The sequence below is a fragment of the Triturus cristatus genome, chromosome 9, assembly GCF_964204655.1.
Source record: "Triturus cristatus chromosome 9, aTriCri1.1, whole genome shotgun sequence".
NCBI lineage: Eukaryota > Metazoa > Chordata > Amphibia > Caudata > Salamandridae > Triturus > Triturus cristatus.
In genome coordinates this window covers 517,772,421-517,794,680 of record NC_140592.1, presented here as the reverse complement: position 1 = coordinate 517,794,680, position 22,260 = coordinate 517,772,421, and the positions used below count along the sequence as shown (strand labels likewise).

Sequence of the window (22,260 nt, the reverse complement as noted above, 5' to 3'; positions counted from 1 at the left end):
TTAAAATATATTCAAACATATAAAAAGACGCACTAATACATCTTCCCTCTTATAATACTACATGTTAAACTATATCGGAGTCAGCTGTTCCTATTTAGCTGTTGACTTACCTTGATCAAAAAGAAAGTTCAGTAAAGAACGTTTTGAAAAAAAAGAAACAGTGAATTGGAAGTTCTTCGATGTGCACATAAAGACTGTCTTCAACCTTGATTTTCATATGATATATTGTTGAGTGCGGAACCTTCTTGTGTTTTAGAATTTAACTTCTTGTTCAATCATATACTTGATTCAGTCCAAAATCTTTACTCTGCACAATCTCATTGGACCATAAAAAGGACAAACAGCATATAATAAAAACAACAACACAGGTAAACATAGTTTAACCCCTTCACTGCTAGGCCTTTTCTCCCCTGTGCTAAGCCTCTTTTTTTGGCTATTTGGGGTAGTTCGCGCTTAGGCCCCTGTAACTTTTTGACGACATAAGGTATCCACGCCACATATGCGTCCTTTTCTTCCAACATCATGGGGATTTTAAAGTTACCCACGGTTGGTTGATTCCCCTGAAGGGGACCCAGATTTTTTGGGGGAGGAAAAAACTGGAAAAAGGGCTACAGATGAAAGCGCCTGTTTTTTTCCCTGCAAATAGTATCATCAAAGGTGGTGTGGTGCTGAAATCAGCATCTTCCTAGCTTTCATGGACAAGCAGACCTTTGTCAGAAAACCAAACATATTTACACAGTTTTGGCACTTTACTATGACATAGCCCATTTTTCCTATTTGTTGTGCTTTCAACCTCCTTCCAGTTAATGGTAAGAATGGATATGAAAGCAATGATGGATCCTGGAAAGATGTACATTTCTGAAAAGTAGAGACAAGATTCTGAATGCAGCAAGGGGTAATTTGTGTAGACCCCTCAAGGTTTTCTTATAGAAACTAACATTTGAAAATAGGAATAATTGAAAATGAGTTTAAAAATAAAAAACAGCCATTTGTGCCAACGTTTTCACCCGTAACTTCATCTAAAATGAACGATTTTTTGAAGCAATATACCGTTGCATCCGCTGGACCCTTCTAGTTGTGGGGATATATAGGACTTGTAGGTTCACCAAGAACCCGAGGAACCCAGAGCCAATAACTGAGCAGCGTCTTGCAATGATTTTTTATTGTGTACGGGGTATATAGCAATTCATTTGGGAAAATATAAACAGGGAAAAATTGGTGTGAAAGACACCTATGTATTTCCGAAATGGGAACAAAATAGAGAGTTTAGAAACAGTAGCTATTTGCACATCTCCGAAATTGTGGGTACCCATACTAGCTTGTGAATTATAGGACATTTTTGTGCTTTTTTCAGCTAAATTTGAGGTTTGCAGGGGATTCTGGGTGGGAAAACATTGGGGGGTTGACGCAAGCCATACCTCCCTTCATTCCCCCGGGTGGAAAGCACCCCCCACCCCCTGCGCAAAACCAGGTTGTTTTGTTATAGGTCATTTTCAAGTCTCTTCAATACAATTTGGGCCCTTGTCTGTCGCGGGTCATTGGCCCACCCATGTGAGTGAGATACCATTTGTATCGGGAGACCTGGGGTAACGCTAGGAGGTAGGAAATTTATGTCCGCCCGGTGATCCCACAACTTTCCCACCGAGAAATTTGAGAAACAAGTCCCTTATTCAGCTAAATTTGAGGTTTGCAGATGATTCTGGGTACGAAAACGTCGGGGGGGACAGAGGGGAGTGGCAACCCTGTGCTGGAGCATGGCTGCGCAGTACAAGTTTCTGAATCAGTTTCGGCAGTATTTTACCATTTCTATTTATAAATACAGACAAAGGAAAAATAGTTTCCCGTCTGTATTTATATGTAAAAATCCGTATAAACGGAAAACCGGGAGCCTTAATTATACATTATAAGGTGGGTGATGTTCCTCAACGAATAACATACAATGCATAATGTTCTGATGCCATCATGTGGCCACTTTTGATATTGCAAGCATAGGTATAAACACACTGGCATGTTAATGCTTGCACTCGTGCTTGTGCTGGCATCCATGACAGCGAGCAGTGGCGCGCAGGCCATATGTTCTCAATTAGAACGCGCGCCGCTGCTCGCTCTCACAAGGTGGATGCTAGCACAAGCACGAGTGTGCTTGAAAAGGAGCAGACCGATTTCTAAAGGTCATCTCCTAGTGCAGCGCATGCGAGTGTTGGTCACTAGGGATAGATACAGTTGGAGGCCCTCGAGGAAGGCGTCCAAAATATAGGAGGCAATGGTTGGTTTCTTAGACTCAACAGAAACCCTCTTTTTTGTCCTAGAAAAGAGGCCTTAACCTCACTTTTGTGTAAAGTAGGGATGATTCTGTTGGGACCTTGTAGCACAGGGTTATCAAACAATGATTTAGAGACTTCATTAATGTAGGATCACTTACTCTTTCATAGACCATGCCACACTCCATGTTCAGAGCTCGCAGCCACTTGTCTACAGCTCAACCTTTCCATTTTGAACATTAGACCATTTTTCTGCAGGATGATGTACATTCCTTCATTGGATTATTTTCTTTATCTGGGCTACCCTTCCTCCCACCCACCAATAGCTCACCTCCCTTCTCAGTCATTGCTGTAGAGGATGACTTCTCCCATATGTCTATTTGTTTTTGTGAAACAATATTTGGATAGTTTTACTGTATCCTTGGTTTTCTTCTTGCCTGGCAGACCTTGCAGAAAGAGATACAGGGCCATCGGCCTCGAATCGATGACATTCAGGAGCGTGGGAAGTCTATGGTGCAGGAGGACAGCAGCATGGATTCTGAGGAGATTCAGCTGCGACTGGCTGACCTGCAAGAGATGTGGCAGGCGCTGGTTAGTGAGGCAGAGAAGCGGCACACACGCCTGGAGCAGTCCAACATGGCTCAACAGTTTTACTTCGATGCAGCTGAGGCAGAGGCCTGGATGGGGGAACAGGAACTGCATATGATGTCCGAGGAAAAAGCTAAGGTACTTTATTGGCATGAAATAATGAAAGTATATGTATGAAGTGTGAAAAAGTGGTACACTTGCTATTCCCAACTCTTTCCTGTGAAATGCAGAGTTTTTCATTGTCTATCTCTTCTAGTAATTTGCAAAGACACACTTTACCCTTTTTTTGGTATCTCCTCATGGATGAAGGGGGTGTTTTGCTTATTTTTATATCCCAGGATTTCTTAATTGTCCCCACAGATTGTTTTGAAAAATAAATTCAGATGTCTTTGAATGTATCTCAATTCTTTTTGAAATCCGTAACTTGTATGCTATTTATCTTTACCTTTCAGCTGATTAAAGCTTAGAGAAATTTAGTTTTTTCTAGCAATGACTTCATTGCGGCAGGTGGCGCCGCAAGACTTCTTTCAAACGTTATGTCACTGGAGTTGATTATTCACCATCCTGCGTACTGACGTCAGTTTCTGTTTATCTACACCTCACCGGTGTATTCCAGAACTTTGTGTCTCACAAACAAATTCTTCAGGACTCAATAGTGACTAAACCCAATGTTCCCTCAGAGAACCTCCGGCTTTAAGTCTTACAGGTGGTTACACATTTCCCCCATGACAACTGTATGTGATGGACATGACACCGCAGTCTGAGACTATTGTACACCATATATCCGAAATGCTTAAGGAGCAGGAGTCTAAGCTATTTGTGGCCGTGGCCCACAGAGACTCCCAAGCCGACTCCTTATCAGAAAGCTAAGTTGCCTTCTAAGGGATGGTCTCGTTTGAACTCTTCCCACAAAAAACTCAAAAAGCATCATAGGTTGGAGCAGTAGTCTTCCTCCAGTAAGCAGTCCTGTTCACAGAAGCGTTCAAAGTCTTAGCATCTTTACCTGAAGCAAGGCTCTTCCTTGATGATAATGACCTGTCTATCAACTAAATAGTTAAGATTGGAGTTTCATGGTCCTAACACTGGCACTGCGCAGGTTAAGGCCTTTTGGCAAGTGATAATGGGTCTTTTCAAGATGGACTCACAAACCTCTGGATTATTCTCAAGGGAAGGGTGTTCTGATGGGCTTGATTACTTCAGTGGCTCGGATACTGATGCTTCCTGATGCTGTACTTCCACAGGCTTCTATGGACCCCTTTTTTCCTCACCAGTTTTGAAGTAAAAAGTGCTGATGCCTGTGGTGTCGGCTCCAGCGCTGACCAAGGAATCGATAGGGGAAGCCATCATCCGTATGGCAAAGGAGAAGGTTAAGGACACTTTTAAGGAAGTACCTCTTTTGTGAACACCTCTGAGTCCAAAGGTATGCCTGCTATATGGCCTGTAATGTTTGTCCACAAACCTGTCACTGAAGACTCTGGTTGTTCAGACATCATGATCTAAGCAGAACCCCAATGCCTTTTCTATGTCTCCCCCAGACAGAGAAACCAAGAAAGTGGTCATCCTGGGTCGCAAAGTTCTTGCCTCTGGAAGTTTGGCCCTCCATACAGATTATGCCACGTGCCTTTTAGGCCATTATGTTCATGCATTATTGGAACTGCTGCAGCTTAGTGTTATCAGCCTGCAAGACCATATGAAAAGGGCATTCTTTCATGTGGATAGCAATTGCCATGCCATGCCATGCCTGCATGCTTGGATGGTTCCACTACATTTTAGAGAGCTGTCCAGGCTGTGCTCATGGAAATGCCCTAGGACGGCGGACAGCTATTTGTTTGAGTCATTGGAACACTTCAAGAACAGCAGGGCTAAGTCTTGCACCCTGGACATGGCCTTCCATGCACAACAGTTCTGCCAACTGGATTGGAAAATTCTATGTTTTTTTCTGTGGTGTGCCATCTAAAAAAATGGCTTCTGTTTCAACCCGTTCAAACGCCATCAATACTAGATCTTTCCTTTCGGGTCAGTGTCGGTTCTAAGGTGTATCGTCAGGAGCAGCAGATTCAGTCCCCACCATCCTTCGCAGGCTCTGCTGCTTCCAAAACACTAAGACTCTTCTCTCCTTCAACATCACCTTCTAGAAGAAGTGAGTATCTCCATATCTGTCACCCATTGGGAACATATCACAACAGACAAGTTTCATCCAAATGTCCACTAGGGCTACACCTTTTATTTCCTACTCTCCCCGACTTCCAGTCCTGCCCCTTTCCTTCAGGGTGTGCTTTCCAACTCTTGCCTTGATCCTAGAGGTGGAAGTTCTTCCTTTACTGGACAAGGGTCATAGATGTGGTAACTATGGAAGTTAGACATTGGATTTTATTATCTTTCCTTGTTGGTCCCCAAGAAGGATGGAGGCCTATCCTGGATCTCCATCTTTTAAATGTGTTAGTCAGGCAAAACAAAGTCAGGATGCGGTCTCTGAGCCGGGACCTACTGGCCATGAAATCTGGAGATTGGTTAGCACCCATGGATCTTCAAGGCGCTTTATTTTATTTTCATTTCTCACTTCCTACCAGTGCACCGTGAATCTCAGCATGCAATTACAACATTGTCAGTTTGCAGTTCTCCCATGCGAAATGACAGCATCTTTACAAAGGTGCTGGTGGTTGTGACCAATTCACTACGGCGGTCAGTAGTCCATGTATTGCTGTACTTACATGACTGGCTGGTCAAAGTGCAGGCCCTGCACTGGTCCAGGACCATCAGGGATGGACAGAGCTTTTATTCCACTGCGCATTTCCCCAGTGGACTTAGCCCCAGGAGAATAGTTTTTAGGCAGTGGGCCGCTCCTGGTGCCTCTGTCAGTTTCCCTATCATCCTATATAGCAACAGTCAGGGTAGTTTGTGCTGTCTTGAAATCCATGTTTGGAAGCGATTTACCAGTAATAATGGTTACAGTGTCACAGATTCTTCCCACTAGCGGCTCATCTTCCAGGCTCCCTCAGTGTGAGAACGGATGCCCTCAGTCTTCTCTCGTTGGAGAACCAAAACTGGGAGCTACACATGATATAGCAGAGTGGACATTCTTCACATTGAGGGTTTCTTATTGTGGATCTCTTTGTCACATCTTGGAACAAGAAATGTCTTACATTTTGTGGCTTTTCCGATGAAATCACAGATGTCCTCTTGTCAGCCAGGAAGCCTGCCACCAAATCAGTCTAGCTGGCCTTTGGAACAGGCTTGTGCATTGGTGTGAACCAATGGCATTACTCCTTTTACATCTTGCCTATTGTAGGAAACTGGGCTTTTGTTGCAGTTATCCCACTCTTTTTGCCCCCTTTTTAGCTACTAGATGCTGATTTTTAACTCTGACAGTGCACTGAGGCCTGCTAACCAGACCTCGGTGCCTGTGCTCCTTCCTCAAAACAAGGTGCTGTCTAATTGTGCTAAATTAGCTAAGGACTTTAGCACCCCCGTTAGTCCCTAGTAAATGGTACCCTGGGACCTAGGGCATGAGTGCTAAAAATGGTCCCAAAGGGCTGCAGCATATTTTATGCCACCCTAAAGGACCCACACACAAATTTCACACAGGCTGCCATTGCAGGCTGCGTGCCATGGTGCAAACCATGAGTGAAAACATGACATTACACACTCCTGTGTGCCATGCCAGAGTCGCTGCAACTAATATATATAACTCACATCTACAGCAGGCCTTTGAGCCCTAAGGCAGGGTGCATTATATATCTGATAGAGACTTCTAGCTGCAGGTTCCTTACCTTTGAATTTCCCAAGCGTCAGGCTGGATCCGGAAACATTTGCTTGAGCAAAACCCCTTACGCACGCCGTCGGGTGGCTCCATTCAGCTCTGCGTGACATAATCTGCGTCGTTAGTGTTGGTTTTGACATTGCGGTCACCTATATAGGTGCCATGCAGGCCCGTGGACGTCAGTTCTTTTCTTTCTGAATCAGTTAAGTGTTGATCCAGAGAACAGCTACCCCTCTCGATTTTTAACAGGCCTTTTTTGACTTTTATCAGCTTCATCATTTTTCTTCACGTGCGAGGATGTCTTCGTGGAAGAGAGGGTTTAAACCGTGCGGTGCCTCTCACCTCATGATGCTGGTAACCGACCTCCACTTAGTTTATCTTTGGTATCTCGAGCGCGACCACGACTCGAACTTGTGCTTGGATTGTCGGCTCATGGCTCCGAAGGCCTTGTAGGAGCGGGTTATGAAGCTCATTGTGGCCCAGCAGTCCACCCCATCAAACAAGACTCTGTGGAGGTCCCGGTCTTGTTCGAAAAAGAGGAAGTCACAAGACACTCCTGGTGCCCCGAGTCCTCTTCGTCAAACTCTAGGTCATCAGGACACTCTAGGAATAGGCACAAGAAGAAGAAGTAGTCCAAGCCGACTTCATCTTTGCCCCGACTGCCGTCCGTCGACGAATGAGGCAAGGAGCACTGATGCTCTGGTAATAGTTTTGCGGAGCCAGGGTAAACTTCGCACCACCCTTCCTTTCCTGGAGCGACCCCCGCTCAAATGAAAGAATTTTAGAAGCGAATGCACCCCATGTTTGAGTGGGGCGACCCCTCTGGTGAGCCTTTGGGCCCCGCGGGGTCGAAAGGGGCCCCATTGGAAGCGACGCTGTCGGCTCTGGCAACGGTGGGGCAGGTGGGATCCGATCCGGGACGGCACTGGTCATACCATCGCGACCTTCCCTGGCATCAGGCTCGAAGTTGGTGCCTACGGGCTACCGGTGCCTGAGGGGCTGCCAGTGCCTACAAGTCTGCCCGTGCCTACCGCGGTCCCAGCCTCATCCTTATCCATGACGACACGCAGTCGGAACCCTGTCGTTCGATGCCGATTCTGACGTCGATAGGACCCAGGGTTTCTATGTTGTCGCCTGAATGTTTTGATGAAGTTTTAGACATGGGACTGGATTGGGAGGGTTCTGTGGTCCCTCTGGATCACCAGGATGTTTCTACCGAGCAGATAGACTTGTATGGGGACCTTGGGGAGGCCAATGGACTGGGCACTAATCCAGATACTGACATGCTCTCTCAGCTAACTATGGCTGCGGAGGAGGGGTCATCTTATGCCGTGGTGTTCAAGAGAGCAGCCAAGGTCCTCGGACTGGAGTTGCCCTCTGCAGGTCAGGACTAGCCTTCAATGAGGCACTTACTGATGTGCTTCTATGCTTCTAGGCACGTGGTCCAAGCTAAGCACAGGGGCGCCTGTGAATAAGACAATTTCACGCAGCCATCGCCCGGCTCAGCCAACACCCCACCCCTGCAAGCTTGGTGGTGCAGGCTTCTACTTGCCTGGGCGCGTTCCCTTCCACCCCTCCGTATAGGGGTGGATTCAAGAGGCTGGAATCACTTGGGAAGAAGATGTTTTCTTACTCAAAGCCTGGCTTTGCAGTTGGTAAATACTGCATGCTTATTGGGCCGTTTCTCCCATGACCTTTGGTAGACGGTTGCGCAAGTGTTGCTACAAGTCCCGGAGGAGACCCGGGCTGTGCTCTTTCAGGCGTTTTTTAAGGATGGGATAGATGCAGCAACATTCACCATAAGGTGTGGCCTTAATACAACGGATTCGCTGGGCAGAGCGATTTCATTGACAGTGGCCTTGCGGCGGCACGCCTGGCTTAGAACAACTAGCTTCTCAGGTGATGTGCAGGCAAACTTGATGGACATGCTGTTTGATGGATCCCAGAGTTACGAGATTACCCGCAGCGCGTTTCACAGGGATAGTTGAGATATCGAATTGCTGTGATTTTTGAAAATATAACTGCTGCTTATATCTTGCTAGTTGGCCATTGTGTCACTTTTCTAAATTACTTTTAAAAGAAACCTTTTTACTTATTGTTGCACCTATCGTTCCTGCTGCACTTAGTCACTTTCCTTTAACACTCCCTTGATGTGCTGGTATACTCGTCTGTCAGAGCGAGTCACCGGAAGCACCGCCATCTTGGGTAGCGTTCTAGTTGCTCATTTGCACTCTCCATATTTAATGGACGAGATGCAAGCGCGCAGCTGGCGTGCCAAAGGCAAGTCCGTCTGCGCCCGTCCGTGCTCCGGACGTGCTCAGCGTCCGCTATCCTGCTCCAACTGCTCCTCGTTTTGTCTACTCTAGAGATGAGCTTGTCCGACATGATACCTGGAGAGATAGGACCATGATTAATGAAAGTGGCACGGGCGGTAAGAATTTCCTTAAGAAAGCCATATCAGAGAATGTGGACTGATCAATGTTAGATCCCTGGCTAAACATTAACTGGAGATCTATATATTATTGGAAGAGCATAACCTCGATGTCCTGTTTCTTACAGAAACTTGGACATGAGCAGACAGAGAAGTTGAGTTGGGCTTAGTCTGCCCCACAGGTTACAAAATATGCCATAAGCCCAGGCTGGATGGGAGAGGGGGAGGAGTAGGATTTATTCATAAGGACAACTGGAATATCACCCCACTCTGTGTAGAGGATATTCCGGGGATTGAATCACTGGGGTTTTCACTTAAGGATACCAGTGGTGTTCTATGTACAGGCCTACTTTGTTATAGACCACCAGGTGGAGCTGCCCATGGTTATCAAGAACTGATTAACGAGATATATAATTTATCGCACTCTCATTCTAAGTTACTGATCCTTGGAGATTTTAATCTCTGGGAGAATGGTACCCTTGACACAGCTTTTAAAGAGCTTTGCCAGGCCTGTGATAATGGTAACCTCCAACAGCTGGTACTACATCCTACTCATCAGAAGGGCCATGTGCTTGATCTTTTGTCTTTGCTGGTGAAAAAGACACAGCTGTAAAGGAGATACTTCCGTTATGCTGGACAGACCATTTTTTGGTTCTTTTCTCCTTAAAAGTAGCTAATCGCCAAAAACAAGCTGCTTATATGACCGTTACTCGAACTAGTAGAGAATGGTCTAAAATACTAAAACTAGTGGATCTTCCCCGGCTTGTTGATGATAGACTTGTCATTTATGATTCAGTGGAGATTAACTACTTGAATCTGTCATCAAATCACCAACTCGCTAGATCAGTTAGCTCCTCTGAGGAAAGCTAAAATTTGTAAAAAGCCTTCCGCCCCCTGGTATAATGAAGAGCTAAGGCTGATGAAGATTAGTTGTAAACAAGCAGAAAGGAAATGGAGGAGGAATTACCTAGAGACAGATAAAGTAGCCTTAAAAAATCTGCTTTACATCTATAAAAAATCAATAGGCAAAGCCAAGGCCAAATATCTTAAGGAGACCGTTTTACATTCAGCTAATAAATCTCAAACTTTATTTAGCCTAGTACGAGCTTTGTCCAACCCAGACTGCGCAAAATCTAAAATTCCGGCATCACAAGAATTATGTGATGACTTGGCAGCCTTTTTTGAGGAAAAAATCAGTAAAATCTTAAATGGACTAAAATCCTCTACGGATGATGATGTGCACCATCACACTGGTAATGACACTTTAATAAACTGTGGTATAACTGATAGGGAACATATGACACTTCTGCATCAATTCCAGGTTCCCTCACAAGAGGAATTTGATGCAATTGCAGCTGGCATCTCCTCGGGTTCCCCTATGGACCCACTTCTGCACAAGTTCTGGAAACTGTTTGGTAATGACCTCTTTCCGCATCTGTATCAAATCTGCTGTCAATCCCTAACCAATGGTGTAGTATCAGACTGCTGGAAAAAGGCAGTTGTCTCTCCACTGTTAAAAAAGGCTACACTGGATCCCCAATGTCCCTCCAACTACAGACCCATCTCCTTGCTACCTTATCCGATTAAGATCTTAGAGAGGGTAGTGAGTAAATCTCTTTCAAAATATGCTGAGGATAATGAGCTGCTGGACGAAGTCCAATTTGGATTTCGCCCTGCACACGGAACTGAGACTGCCTTGGTGGCAGTCTTGGATGACCCGCGAATGCGGGCTGACAGCGGTCCGACAGCCTTTTTAGTGCTGCTTGACATGTCGGCCGCGTTTGGTACGGTTAACCACCGGATCCTGATTAAGAGATTAGCGGAGATGGGTGTTGTGGGTAGGGCTCGGGACTGGTTGCACTCTTATCTTTCTAATAGGCAGCAGGCAGTGATCTTGTCGCCATTTACTTTGCAGAATAGAGATGTTAAACACCGGGTTCCACAGGGCTCGGCTATCAGCCCAATTTTGTTTAACCTTTATCTTCGCCCACTCATTGTCTTAATAAAATCATTTGGCATTGATGTCATAAACTATGCGGACGACACTCAGCTTGTCTTCTCCGTTGAGGGCAATAAAGCAGTGTCTTTAGAAAAATTCCACAACTATATGCACAGAACAGCAGAATGGCTGAAAGAGAACTCCTTGCAATTTAATGGGGGAAAAACTGAAGTCCTGTGCTGTACCGCAGGTAAAATTCAGCGACCATTCCCAGTAGACTTCTGGCCAGACCCGACTTACAACTCCTTATTGCCTGCTAGTACAGTGCGCAATTTAGGAGTGATGCGTGATAGCAATTTACAATTGCATTCCCAGGTGAATAAAACGGTGAACACTTGTCTATCTCTGCTTCGAGCTCTTCGGAAGATAACCCCGTTTTTACCTACTCTAGCCAGACCTCAAGTGGTGTGGAGTATTGTTCTAAGCAGAATGGGTTATTGAAATGCACTCCTTTTAGGTGCCACAGCTACCCTGATAAAATAAATTACAAAGAGTACAGATCATGGCGGCTAAGTTGGCACTAAATTGACCACGTAGAGCCTTGGCCTCATTGGCTTTAAAGGACCTACATTGGCTGCCCATTGCGCAAAGAGTCCAGTTTAAGGCGCTCTGTATTGTCTACAGGGCAACACATAAAACTGTGCCTAAACTGCTGGAAAGGAAATTTGTATGGTATTCCCCTGTTAGACACCTGCGCTCTTCCTCTGCTTATCTGGTCTGTGTTCCCCATGTCAATAAAGCTTGAATGGGTGGCAGACCCTTTAGCTTTACAGCATCCAGATTTTGGAATGCTCTGCCTCCGGAGCTTAGACAACTGAACACCTTGTCACGTTTCAGGAAGGAACTGAAAACCAGACTGTTTCCCAGAGATTAGATCCTTGTCTATCTCAGTTTAGTTACACGCAGTGGCTGATTGGTAATCTAAGTGCCAGGATACCCTTGGGGTGGCAGCTGCGCTTTATAAATGTGCCTTACATTACATAACAACACTGGGTCTTTGCTCCAATCAGTAAGGCTGAGCCTCTAATACACAAAACAACAAGAAATTGCCAATACTGATCAAACCTTCTTTCACTAGTGCATAGAAAAGTCTAGGACAGCCCTTTTCTATAATTGAATTATTTCAAATTTATTTCACCATTCTTTTATCTTTTTGAGTCAAAGAAAATACCTTTAAATATACATCAAAACTTTATAAAGACGTGATAATAAAACACATTTTCAATCCAACCAATCAGACCATTATTGATAAAAACTGACCGCACTCTCTTCAACATTCCTTCATACTACTAACAAACCCCATCCACAAGCATTTATAACCCACACTATACACCAGCCATACACCACAACCTCATACTGGCTACAAACACCTATTCAGTCAATTAGAAAAAGCCAGGGGTAACAACCAAACACCACAAAAAAAGTTTGCACAGTAGTCTTTCAAGTGCACTTCTACACTAAACACACAACTCTTTAGGATCTACAACCGATTTACAGTGCACGAAAGCAACACAATTAAACACAAGTTTGTTTGGTACAAATAACGCAAGGTCAACAAGTTCTCGAACCCACTCCTTAAGGGGTTCTCTTCAGGACCAAAATAGCTGAAACAAAAAAAGAGAAATGCAAGATCTTAATGACCAAATAAACGAGAGCTTATTCGACTTAAATCAGCAAAGCAACACGCCCAGTGTCTGCCTGCTTACCTCTTATATTGTGTGATTAAATCCACCGTTCAATACGGGAATGTCTATGAATAGGGTATCTGTAAAATGGTGAAAGAAAAATCAAAACTTGTCCCAAAGTATAATAATGTCCTTATTTCTAGTTTATCGCAGTAGAAGGAAGAACAAACACTTACAACGATTGGAATGTATCAGCATTTAGATTGTATATAGCGAATTAGCAGGCAGGCTTCGTAAGGGAGTTGCAGGATAGAAAAAACAGTCATGTATCACTGGCCTGCTATATTGATTATGCCGTCAAATAGCTGTTTAGGTGAATACAATAAATACCTTTGGCATGTGTCAAAATCCCATGGCGTTATTTCACAGCCATCCGTCGAAAAAAAGAACCAATCCGTAATAGATTTTATCGCCCGCTGCCTCTGTAAATTAAACCCGGCAGTGAGTTTTACCGCGATCTTGGTAGATGACTCTGTTCACAGTGTTGGAGCCGTCCTCGTTTGTGGCTTTCGCTCCTCCATAAAATCAAATTATCTTTTTGCTACGTAACTGGAATCTCTTCATACCTGATAGCCGGCAATCTTTTTTCTCCAGTCAAAATTTTGCGTTGCGCTCGCGTCGCACGCTTGAAACCATCCTTGTCAGCTGTTACGAAAACGCGATATTTTGGTGCTATATCCCACTGCATTGTGGGTGGTCATTCTGTAATCATGGGAAATGTAGTTTAAGCAGAATTACATGGGGATAGCAAGCCTTTTCATCGAAATATCGGTTGTAGTTAGATGTCCTTATTCCTGCAAGACAACCTAATTTCGTCATTGTTGCATAACCAGTCCAGGGTTGAAAATAGGGCTGATTTATGAAACTTATATACCGCCTAACAATGAATATACAGCATTCATGCTGTATAATAATAATTCATATAATTCAGAAAGTTTGTTTAAACCATTAGTTGTAGAATTGAATTTCACAATCAACATTGCCTCATGCTGGGTTAATTTCTGATCCAGATTGCCACCTCTTGGGTCTGATTCCACTTTTGAAATAACAGTCCATTTAAGATCTTTCTCAGTATATCCCTTTAATTTCCAGTGATTAACCAGAGGTGCTGTTTCAACATTTTTTCTAATCCTAGATTTATTCTGCGTGATTCTCTTGATTCGTCTTACCCACATATAGTTTGGGGCATGTACAAAGTATTCCATACAAAGTATTCCATACACGACAAACTTAGATTTGCAGTTGGTGAAGGTGTCATGTTTCCAATGAATCCCATTGTGATTTGATTTATTTATTGTACAGTTAATAAAAACTCACAACATTAAAAACTTCCATTGTTAAGACGTTTAAGCCTTATTTACATTTATAGTGTAAGAATAAGAAAAGAAGGTATTTACACTGTATAAAATCATAAAAGTCTCAATTGCATTTTGGTATAGGCCATTTGTAAGTTTATAAGGTGTATGTATGTGCCTCGGTATGCCAGGCGTAGTTGTAACTTGGCAAGTGACTAAGCAGGCTGTCCTTTGTTGGATTGAGTTGCTGTTGCTTGCTGTACTTTAGATGAACCGTGTGGCTAACTCAGGAGTCTTCTAGCCACTATATCAAAATACTTTGTCAGTCTCCAATTTGACTGAATCTCATCAGGATTAAAGCACAACATCACAGCCTGCCTGCAACTTGTTATGCCCTTTTGGTTCCATAGAACTCGAAATAAGGAGCGCCTTATGTCCATCAAGTTTGAGCAGATGCAGATTATATGTATTAGGTCCTCTTTCCCTGCTCTGCAAAGTCGTCAAAGGTGTTCTTCTGTTCCCCTTTTCCAAGGTGCCAGGTGGGGTAATATTGGTAATTTAAAGATTTGTTTTTTGTCGTCTGCATGAGGCCAATTTTTAGGTATTCCTGCGGCTTCAGAGCGTTATAATCTTTCAGCACTGTCCATCCATGAGCCCTCTTGGCCAGAGTTTTTTTATCGTCTATGGATGATATAATTTTGGTTACTTTTGTAACCACTTTTTTGAAACTTTGGATGTCTGTGGATGACTCCCAGAGGTTTGTTAGTCCCAGGATCTCCAGTGATTCTTTTAGATACTTCCTGGCGGGTGAGTTCTCTCGGGTAGAGAGTTCGGTCCAGAGGTGGGCGTTTAAGGATCCTTGCTCGCGCCTCTGATTTTTCGCCAGCTTTTTATATAGGCGCCTCTTCTCTCCACCGTTTGTCTCTGGAGACCAAATTCGAAGCGGATTTGGGCAGGAGAGATGTAATTAGGCAGATGGAAGATTGCCCTGTATGCTCGACTGATAGTTTTGTCTAGAGCCGTGGCGTCTTTCCCTTGCATGGATTCGCTGCCGCATGTGAGCATAGGCTGTAAACGTGCTCTAATCACCTGTAGAAGGGGATCCAGTGACCGGTCGGGGAGAACTTTCTTCAAGGGCTTCATTGAGAGATAGAATATAGTGCCCTTCCGACGAATAGCCTCTAGTTGGTGTTTAAACGAACCTCTACTGTCTAAAAATACGCCTAGATATTTGTAAGTGGCTACGTGGTCTAGCCTCTGTCCGTCCAGGAACCATGCGAGTTTCTTTGTTTTGTTATAATTCACGGACATGACTTTTGATTTGTTTAGGTTAATCTTTAATGCATTGTTTATTGAGAATTTGTTGGTGGTGTCCAGGAGATGTTGAAGTCCAATGGGGGACCGACTAATAAGGACCAGGTCGTCTGCATATAAGAGATTTGAAAGCAAGATATCTCCCAGCCGAGGGGCATGCGATTTGGTTTTCTCCAGGGAGATCTGCGAGAAAAAGATTAAACAGCATGGGGGCTAGGGCGCATCCTTGTTTTAAGCCTTTGGTGGTTATGATTTGCCTTGAAAGGTGCGTTCCAGAGCCCAGTTTAATCTTGACCCAAGTGTTGGTATGTAGTAATATCAGCTGTTGTAGAAGTGGCCCGGGTATCCCTCATTTTTCCAGCTTCTGACAGAGTTTGCTGCGGTCTACATGGTCAAACGCAGCTCTATAGTCTATAAAACAGAAATAGCGAGCTCTTGGCTGTTTTTGCCGCGTCTGTCAGAAGAGTTAGCGCCATGATATTGGTTATTGTGCCCTGGCCTCTACAGAATCCGGTTTGGTTAACTAGGATGATGTGCTTTAGGGTTGCCCAGGATGTTAGTTCCTCCAAGATAAGTCCCACATAGTGGGGCGGAGCTTGGCTCGAAACGAAGATGGCTGCTTGAGCCTCGGGCTCCGGTGCGTAGAATACTGATCCTGCAATAATCCTGCTTTATACCGCTTGTTGCTGAAGTGTATGAGGCGCCCTGTGCACCGGGATCGGTGAGCGGTACGGCGCTGCAAGTCCGGAACCCGGGGACACTGTTGGTGCCGAGAAATCGCCAGCGGAGCACGGGTGGCGAAAGGCCCCTGATCCCCGAGCGCTGTAGGCGCTGACTCGGAGCGACTTCGCCGTGCTGCACGGCAGCCGGAGATAGCTCAGCCCTACCCGCCGCCCCCACCGTAACGGCCCAGACGTGAGTGGATCGGCAGACGCGGCGCTGGCGGTGACAGCAAGAGCGCTGCTACGGACCGCTGGCTAACGGGGGAGGCAGCCCTTGAAAGTAACAGCGCACACACACTTTGAACTGCAACTAGCGAGGAGGGCTCACCGGCACAGGTGCCTCCGCTTCACTCACCCGACGCGCGTGCTGTGGCCGGAGCCGCACACGACACGGAAGAGCGCCGCAGCGCAGGATAACGGGCGCATTAACGAAGCGTGACAAGGCACAGCAGGTCGCTGCGGCACTGTGAATAAGCCAGGTGTGCTGGGATAGAGCTTTGCGCTGCCAGATGGATCGGCGATAGGAGTGACATTAACTTCAGTCGCCATAAGCAGCCCCAACACGGGTGTGTAAAGAGTGACCCCAGTGCTGTCTGTACTGGCAGCGAGGCGAGGTTGGGCAGTACCTAACTGAGCAGGTACCAGGCAGCCCGGACCGGTTGGCTGCCCATTGCAGATGAGACGACAACAGAAATAGTGGGGCGGCGTCTCCTGAGCTACCCAGCGCCGCCACTGTACGGTGTGGGGCATAACGACGAGGCACAGTAAGAGGGCACCAATTGCAGTGGCGAGCAGGTGCACTGGTGCAAGGTGTACGGCGCGCTGCCTGACACTGGGCACTGGAGTTGTGGTGTGGCTGCAGTAACGACGCAAAGGCACTAGACACAAGGCCATTGCAGGAGAAGGGTAGGCGGGAGCCTTAACCACGAAGTACATGCTCGAATATGACGACCCTTATAGGGGCGGTACGAAATACGGAGTGGACCTGAACAGTAGTTGGGGTGCGGTGAGTGGCAAAGCAGAAGCCGGGTTCCAACTGCGTCTGAGAGGCGCCTGAAGGCGGCGGGGTCCCTGCTTCAAGTCCCAGCAGAGTGAAGAGCGGGGGGGCCTTCGAGACAGGGGGGCCCCTAGGGTGTAGCTCTACTAGCCTGAATGCTCAACTGCACGTGGTGCATTGGTCGCAGAAGGAACCTGTGTTGAAGAGGTGCGAGGCCTGGTAGTGCGGCGGGCAGTAGCAGGCAAAGCAGCATAGGAGGGGACCAGTCAACAACGCTGCAAACACGCGCCGTGTGGTGACCCGGGACTGACGGCCTGGGAGGCCTGTTCCTGATGAGAAAGTCCTCTTGTAAACCAGCACTTTTTAGCGCCTCTGTGGGATGTTGTGGCCGCTGTGTGTGACGCCAAGCTGTAGCAGAATACACGATGGGCAAGTCGGACAGGACTCAGTCGAAACTAACATTCGATCAGAAGCGCTCTAAAACCCATGACCCTGTTGAGGGGGCAGCAAGTAGCGCAACCCCACCGCCGGATGAAGGACAGGATATCCGGAGCTTGTTGCTCTCCATGGAGAAGGGATTGCAGAGCGGCATCACCTCCTTGGGCGCAAAGATTGATGCCCTTTCATACAGGATGGATCGGATGAGGGAGCGAATAGACAAACATGCAGAACGACTGGATCAGTCGGAGCAACGGCTTACAGGAGTCGAGGAAGCGCAAACTTCGCTGGATACAGGCCATAAAAAGCTTGGGCGTATCATGCAGGTGTTGCAGGATAAAACTGAGGACCTTGAGGCCCGTACACGTCGCTGCAACTTGCGGATCACGGGCCTGCCGGAGACGACGCCAACCGGTAGAATGGAGTGCTTCGTGGAGACGCTGCTGGTCGAGTTGCTTGGTGCGGAAGTGTTCTCAAATACGTTTGTGGTGGAGAGAGCGCACAGATCCTTGGGCTCTCTGCCCCCTCCAGGTGCACCGCCGCGGCCAATCATAGCGAAACTATTGAACTACCGGGACAGGGATGCGGCCCTTCGCGTGGCGAGGGAGAAAAAGAGGCTGGCATATGAAGGGTCGACCATTTCACTATATCCGGATTTTACTGCCCGAGTGCAGGAGGCCCGACGGCAGTTTATCCCACTAAAAAAGCAGCTGCGGGAGCTGGGACTGGATTACGCGATGCTGTATCCTGCCAAGATGCGCGTGAACAGGCAGGGGAGAACCCACATTTTCATGGATCAAAAGGCACTGCAGAGGGCGCTGAAAGACTGGAACAAAGAGCAGAAGTGGAGCCCAGAGAGACAGTTGCAGGAAGAAGCTGCGGAGGGAGCGCTGGAGCAACAAGACTGAGTCTGCTTAGACGGCAAGCGTGTGTTGAAGTTATCTAATTCTATAGGGCTAAGGGGGTGGGGGTGGAGTGGGAAATGTGTAGACAAGGTGTATATAGCTGTTGACAAATGGGCACTCACTGAAATATTGACATACAGACTGCCAAGAAGTTGGCAAGCTGCCATATAGGTGGCGATCTAAAGAGTGTAGGCTGGTAAACAGGTTTTGGCCTCAGCGGAGGTCCCAGTACGCAATGGGCATAGCGTGCACTCTAGTAGGGCACACAACTCGGGTATGCGGGTCGCGCATTGATGCATGCAGCGTTTACTTCTGACTTAGCAGTGGGGCATAGATTTGAAATCTGCGCTCGGAGGTCGTGACCGGGTACAAGGTGACATCTCTTGATAGATTAAGTACGGAGCGACCTCCGCCTGCGAGTGCAAAACACAACTTTGAGGGGTTAACTTGTTTGGGGAGGGTAGCGGGAGGTGTGGGAAGTCTCTAAATGGGATGCGGCATGGCAGAGTTGTGGGTGGTCTGCTGTGGGGGGGGGGGGGTCTCAGTTTTTTATTCAGAGGTCAATCTGGCAGGACAAATTGTCGCACATTTTCCACTTCAGATGTCATGTACAGTACTCAGAGAGAGGCGTAAAGCGTAACAGACAGGATGGTAATGACTAGTAAAACCACTTTCCGGGGACCGCTGGACTCCATAAGAGTGGTGACCTGGAATGTCAGAGGCCTGAATGATCACCGAAAGCTACGTAAAGTGTTACACTAACTAACTAGGCACACCATTGACCTAGCCTTTCTACAGGAGACGCACCTCCCAAACCAGAGCCTCATGCTGCGCATTAGAGGATTGATGGGAAATGTTAATGAGGCCGGTTTTACAACAAGCGCCAGGGGGGTAATGACCTGGGTTAACCCTAGGTCGGACTACAAGGTACAATTGCTGTCAGCGGACTGCGGGGGTAGGTTTGTGCTCTCGCGCTGTCAGGGTAGGGGTCTCGACTTACTATTGGTCAATGTTTACGGCCCAAACTATGATTGCCCAGAGTTCTACACCTCGCTAGCCAATTTAGTGAGTGATAGTGGAGTGCCTCAAATCTTGTAGGGAGGAGATTTCAATATGGTTAGGAACCCGAGCCTAGACAGATCGAGAGGTCCGGCCAGAACACCGGCGTCGGCAGTTAAAATAATAGACAGGACAATGGTCAGTATGGCACTTATGGATGTGTGGAGAACGCTTAACCCTACGGAGGGGGGCTTTACGCACTACTGCGCTTACTATAACCTACACACGCGTATCTATTACTGGCTTGCATCAACCTCTCTTATGTCACAGGTGCGTTCGTGCCAGGTTTTGCCGCGTTCCCGATCAGATCATTCTCCTATATAGCTGGTTCTATCCACACCTAGGAAGACCATACCTCTATTTACATGGCGGTTTCCCCCATACTCTCTACTGGACCCCCTCTTTAAAGAAGAGATGGCGGAAGCGATAACAACGTTTTTTGACACCAATATCTGTTAAGTGGATAGTTTCCAAACGGTTTTGGAAACGTTTAAGGTATACATCCGTGGGGTGGCTATTACCAAGCACTCCGGGGTGCTTCGCGATATTCGACAGAGACTGTCGATCCTGGAGCACAAATTGGGGGAATTAGAGGTCAGGCAGCAGTCGGGTACGGAGGAGGGTACTACAGAAGAGTTGAAGACACTGTTAGAGGAATATCATGAGGCAGCAGACAACGAAGTGCAGCATTTAGGGAAGTATGCCATGGCCAGGGTGTATGGCGAGGGCGACAGGCCTGGCTCCATACTGGCTAATATACTAAAAGTCCGGAGGGGTAAAGCCACCATTACCAAGATCAGATCAGATCGGACGGAGGGGAACTGCTTACGGAGGAGACAGACATTGCAGCTCGCTTCAAGTCGTATTATTCAACTCTCTACGCTTCACGACAGAATGACATGAACGAGGGCATACGGGACTACCTGGAACACATTCAGTTACCCTTCCTAACTAATTCGCATAGGGAATTCCTGGCCCTTCCCACAGAGAAGGACGAAATCCTGGAGGCATTGGCTGGCATGAAGGCGAATAGCGCACCAGGTGCGGATGGCCTCACGGTCACTTTCTACAAAACCTTCATAGACCTATTGCTCCCACAGATATCTGAGCTGTTTGATGATGTGTGTTACGGGCCAAATGCCACAGTCAATGCGAGAGGCCATTTTGGTGGCTATCCCCAAACCAGGTAAGACCCCGGAGGAATGCAGCTCTTTTCGACCGCTTTCCTTGCTCAACGTGGATACTAAGCTATTTGCGAAGGTCTTGGCCACGTGCCTTGCTCTGCTCACTTCGGAGCTGGTCGCTCCAGAGCAGGCAGGGTTTGTGCCCGGTAGAAACCTCACTTACAATTTGCGGACGGTGTTTGGCACTATGCAGCATGTCTGGCGGGATTCTAAGGCGCTCGCTGTCTTCCTGGACATGGAGAAGGCGTTCGACTCGGTCGAATGGCCTTTCATGCGACAGGTTTTGACTAAAATGGGACTGGGTCCAGTCTTCTTGCAGATGATTGGGGTGCTATATAAGGCACCTACTGTGAGGATACGGCTGGGTGACCTAATCACGGACGCTATCCCTATCTCCAGGGGAACGCGTCAGGGCTGCCCACTGTCGCCCATACTGTACGCCCTGATTGCAGAGCCTTTAGCGTGCGCTTTCCGGGAATATCACAGCCTTAGAGGAGTGAGTTTTCCTACCTACAAGATAGTGGTCTCCACGTACGCAGAGGACACCCTGCTTTATGTCCGAGACCCTGAGAATAACTTGTCACCGGTATTGCGGGAGGTGGTGCACTTTGGGACACTTTCTGGACTGAAGGTCAATTGGTCTAAGTCCATCGCCTTTCCGTTGACCCCGTCCACTACCCCATTCGAGATGGAATATCTGCTTCAGTGGTCGGACGACTCGGTCAGATACCTTGGGATAAGGTTGCATATGGACTCAGGGAGAACTATGGCAGGGCGATTGATAAACTAGAAGATGACGTGGAAACCTGGATTGGGCTACCTTTGTCACTGGTTGGTAGGATATCGATTATGAAGATGGTTGTGCTGCCTAGATTTCTATTCTTGTTTACTAATGTCCCTATGGTGTTGCCTCGCACCTTTTTCGCTAGGCTTAATAAATCCTTGTTGCGGCAGGCGTGGGCAGGCAAGCAGGCCCGCGTTAGCTGGCGAGTGCTGACATTGCCTTATCATATGGGAGGCCTGGGGGCACCTGATTTGGAGCTGTATTACAGGGGAGCTCAGGCGCATAATTGGATTCATGGTGAGGAATCAGTCCCATATCTTAAGCTAGAGAGATTGTTTGCTGATCCTCTCCCACTCACGGCGGTCATCTTCGAGCCGGCTGACCGCAGAACGGGATTTTTAGACTCACTCAACTCAACTAGGCATGCATGGAATAACATATTGCAGCAAACGGCGGGGGCATTATTATACTCTCCGGCAATGGCACTAGACTGGGCGGTCTGGCTGTCCCCTTGCAGGGATCGCGGGGTGGTGCGGGCCCTCCGAACACTAGGAATTCACACGGTGGGGGAGCTGTTTACAGATGGTGTCGCTAAAACATGGGACGAAGTGGCTGCTATGGTAGAAGTCCCTACTCAGCTACAGCGTTTTCAATTTCACAGGGTGAGAAGTGCATGGCGGCAGCATCTAGGGGACGACATGGTTGAACCCCCTGAGGTTTTGGTATTATCGTATCTCATCAAAACTAAAAGTCCCCGTAAGTTAATATCCAAACTATATAGAATAGCAATGTCACAGAGAACTCCTCAATACACCAAGGCCAGATTAGCCTGGCAAAG

General features: G+C 47.0%; 1 protein-coding gene across 3 annotated transcripts in view; it reads left to right on the top strand.

Moving 5' to 3' along the window:
* The window catches only part of SPTBN2 (spectrin beta, non-erythrocytic 2), a 935,599-nt gene that overhangs the window by 770,829 nt on the left and 142,510 nt on the right, over window positions 1-22,260 (top strand). For all 3 annotated transcript variants that reach the window (XM_085625501.1, XM_085625502.1, XM_085625503.1), the window contains one exon: window positions 2,706-2,987. In XM_085625501.1, coding sequence (XP_085481627.1) covers window positions 2,706-2,987 — 282 coding nt within the window. The remainder of the gene's footprint in view (window positions 1-2,705; window positions 2,988-22,260) is intronic.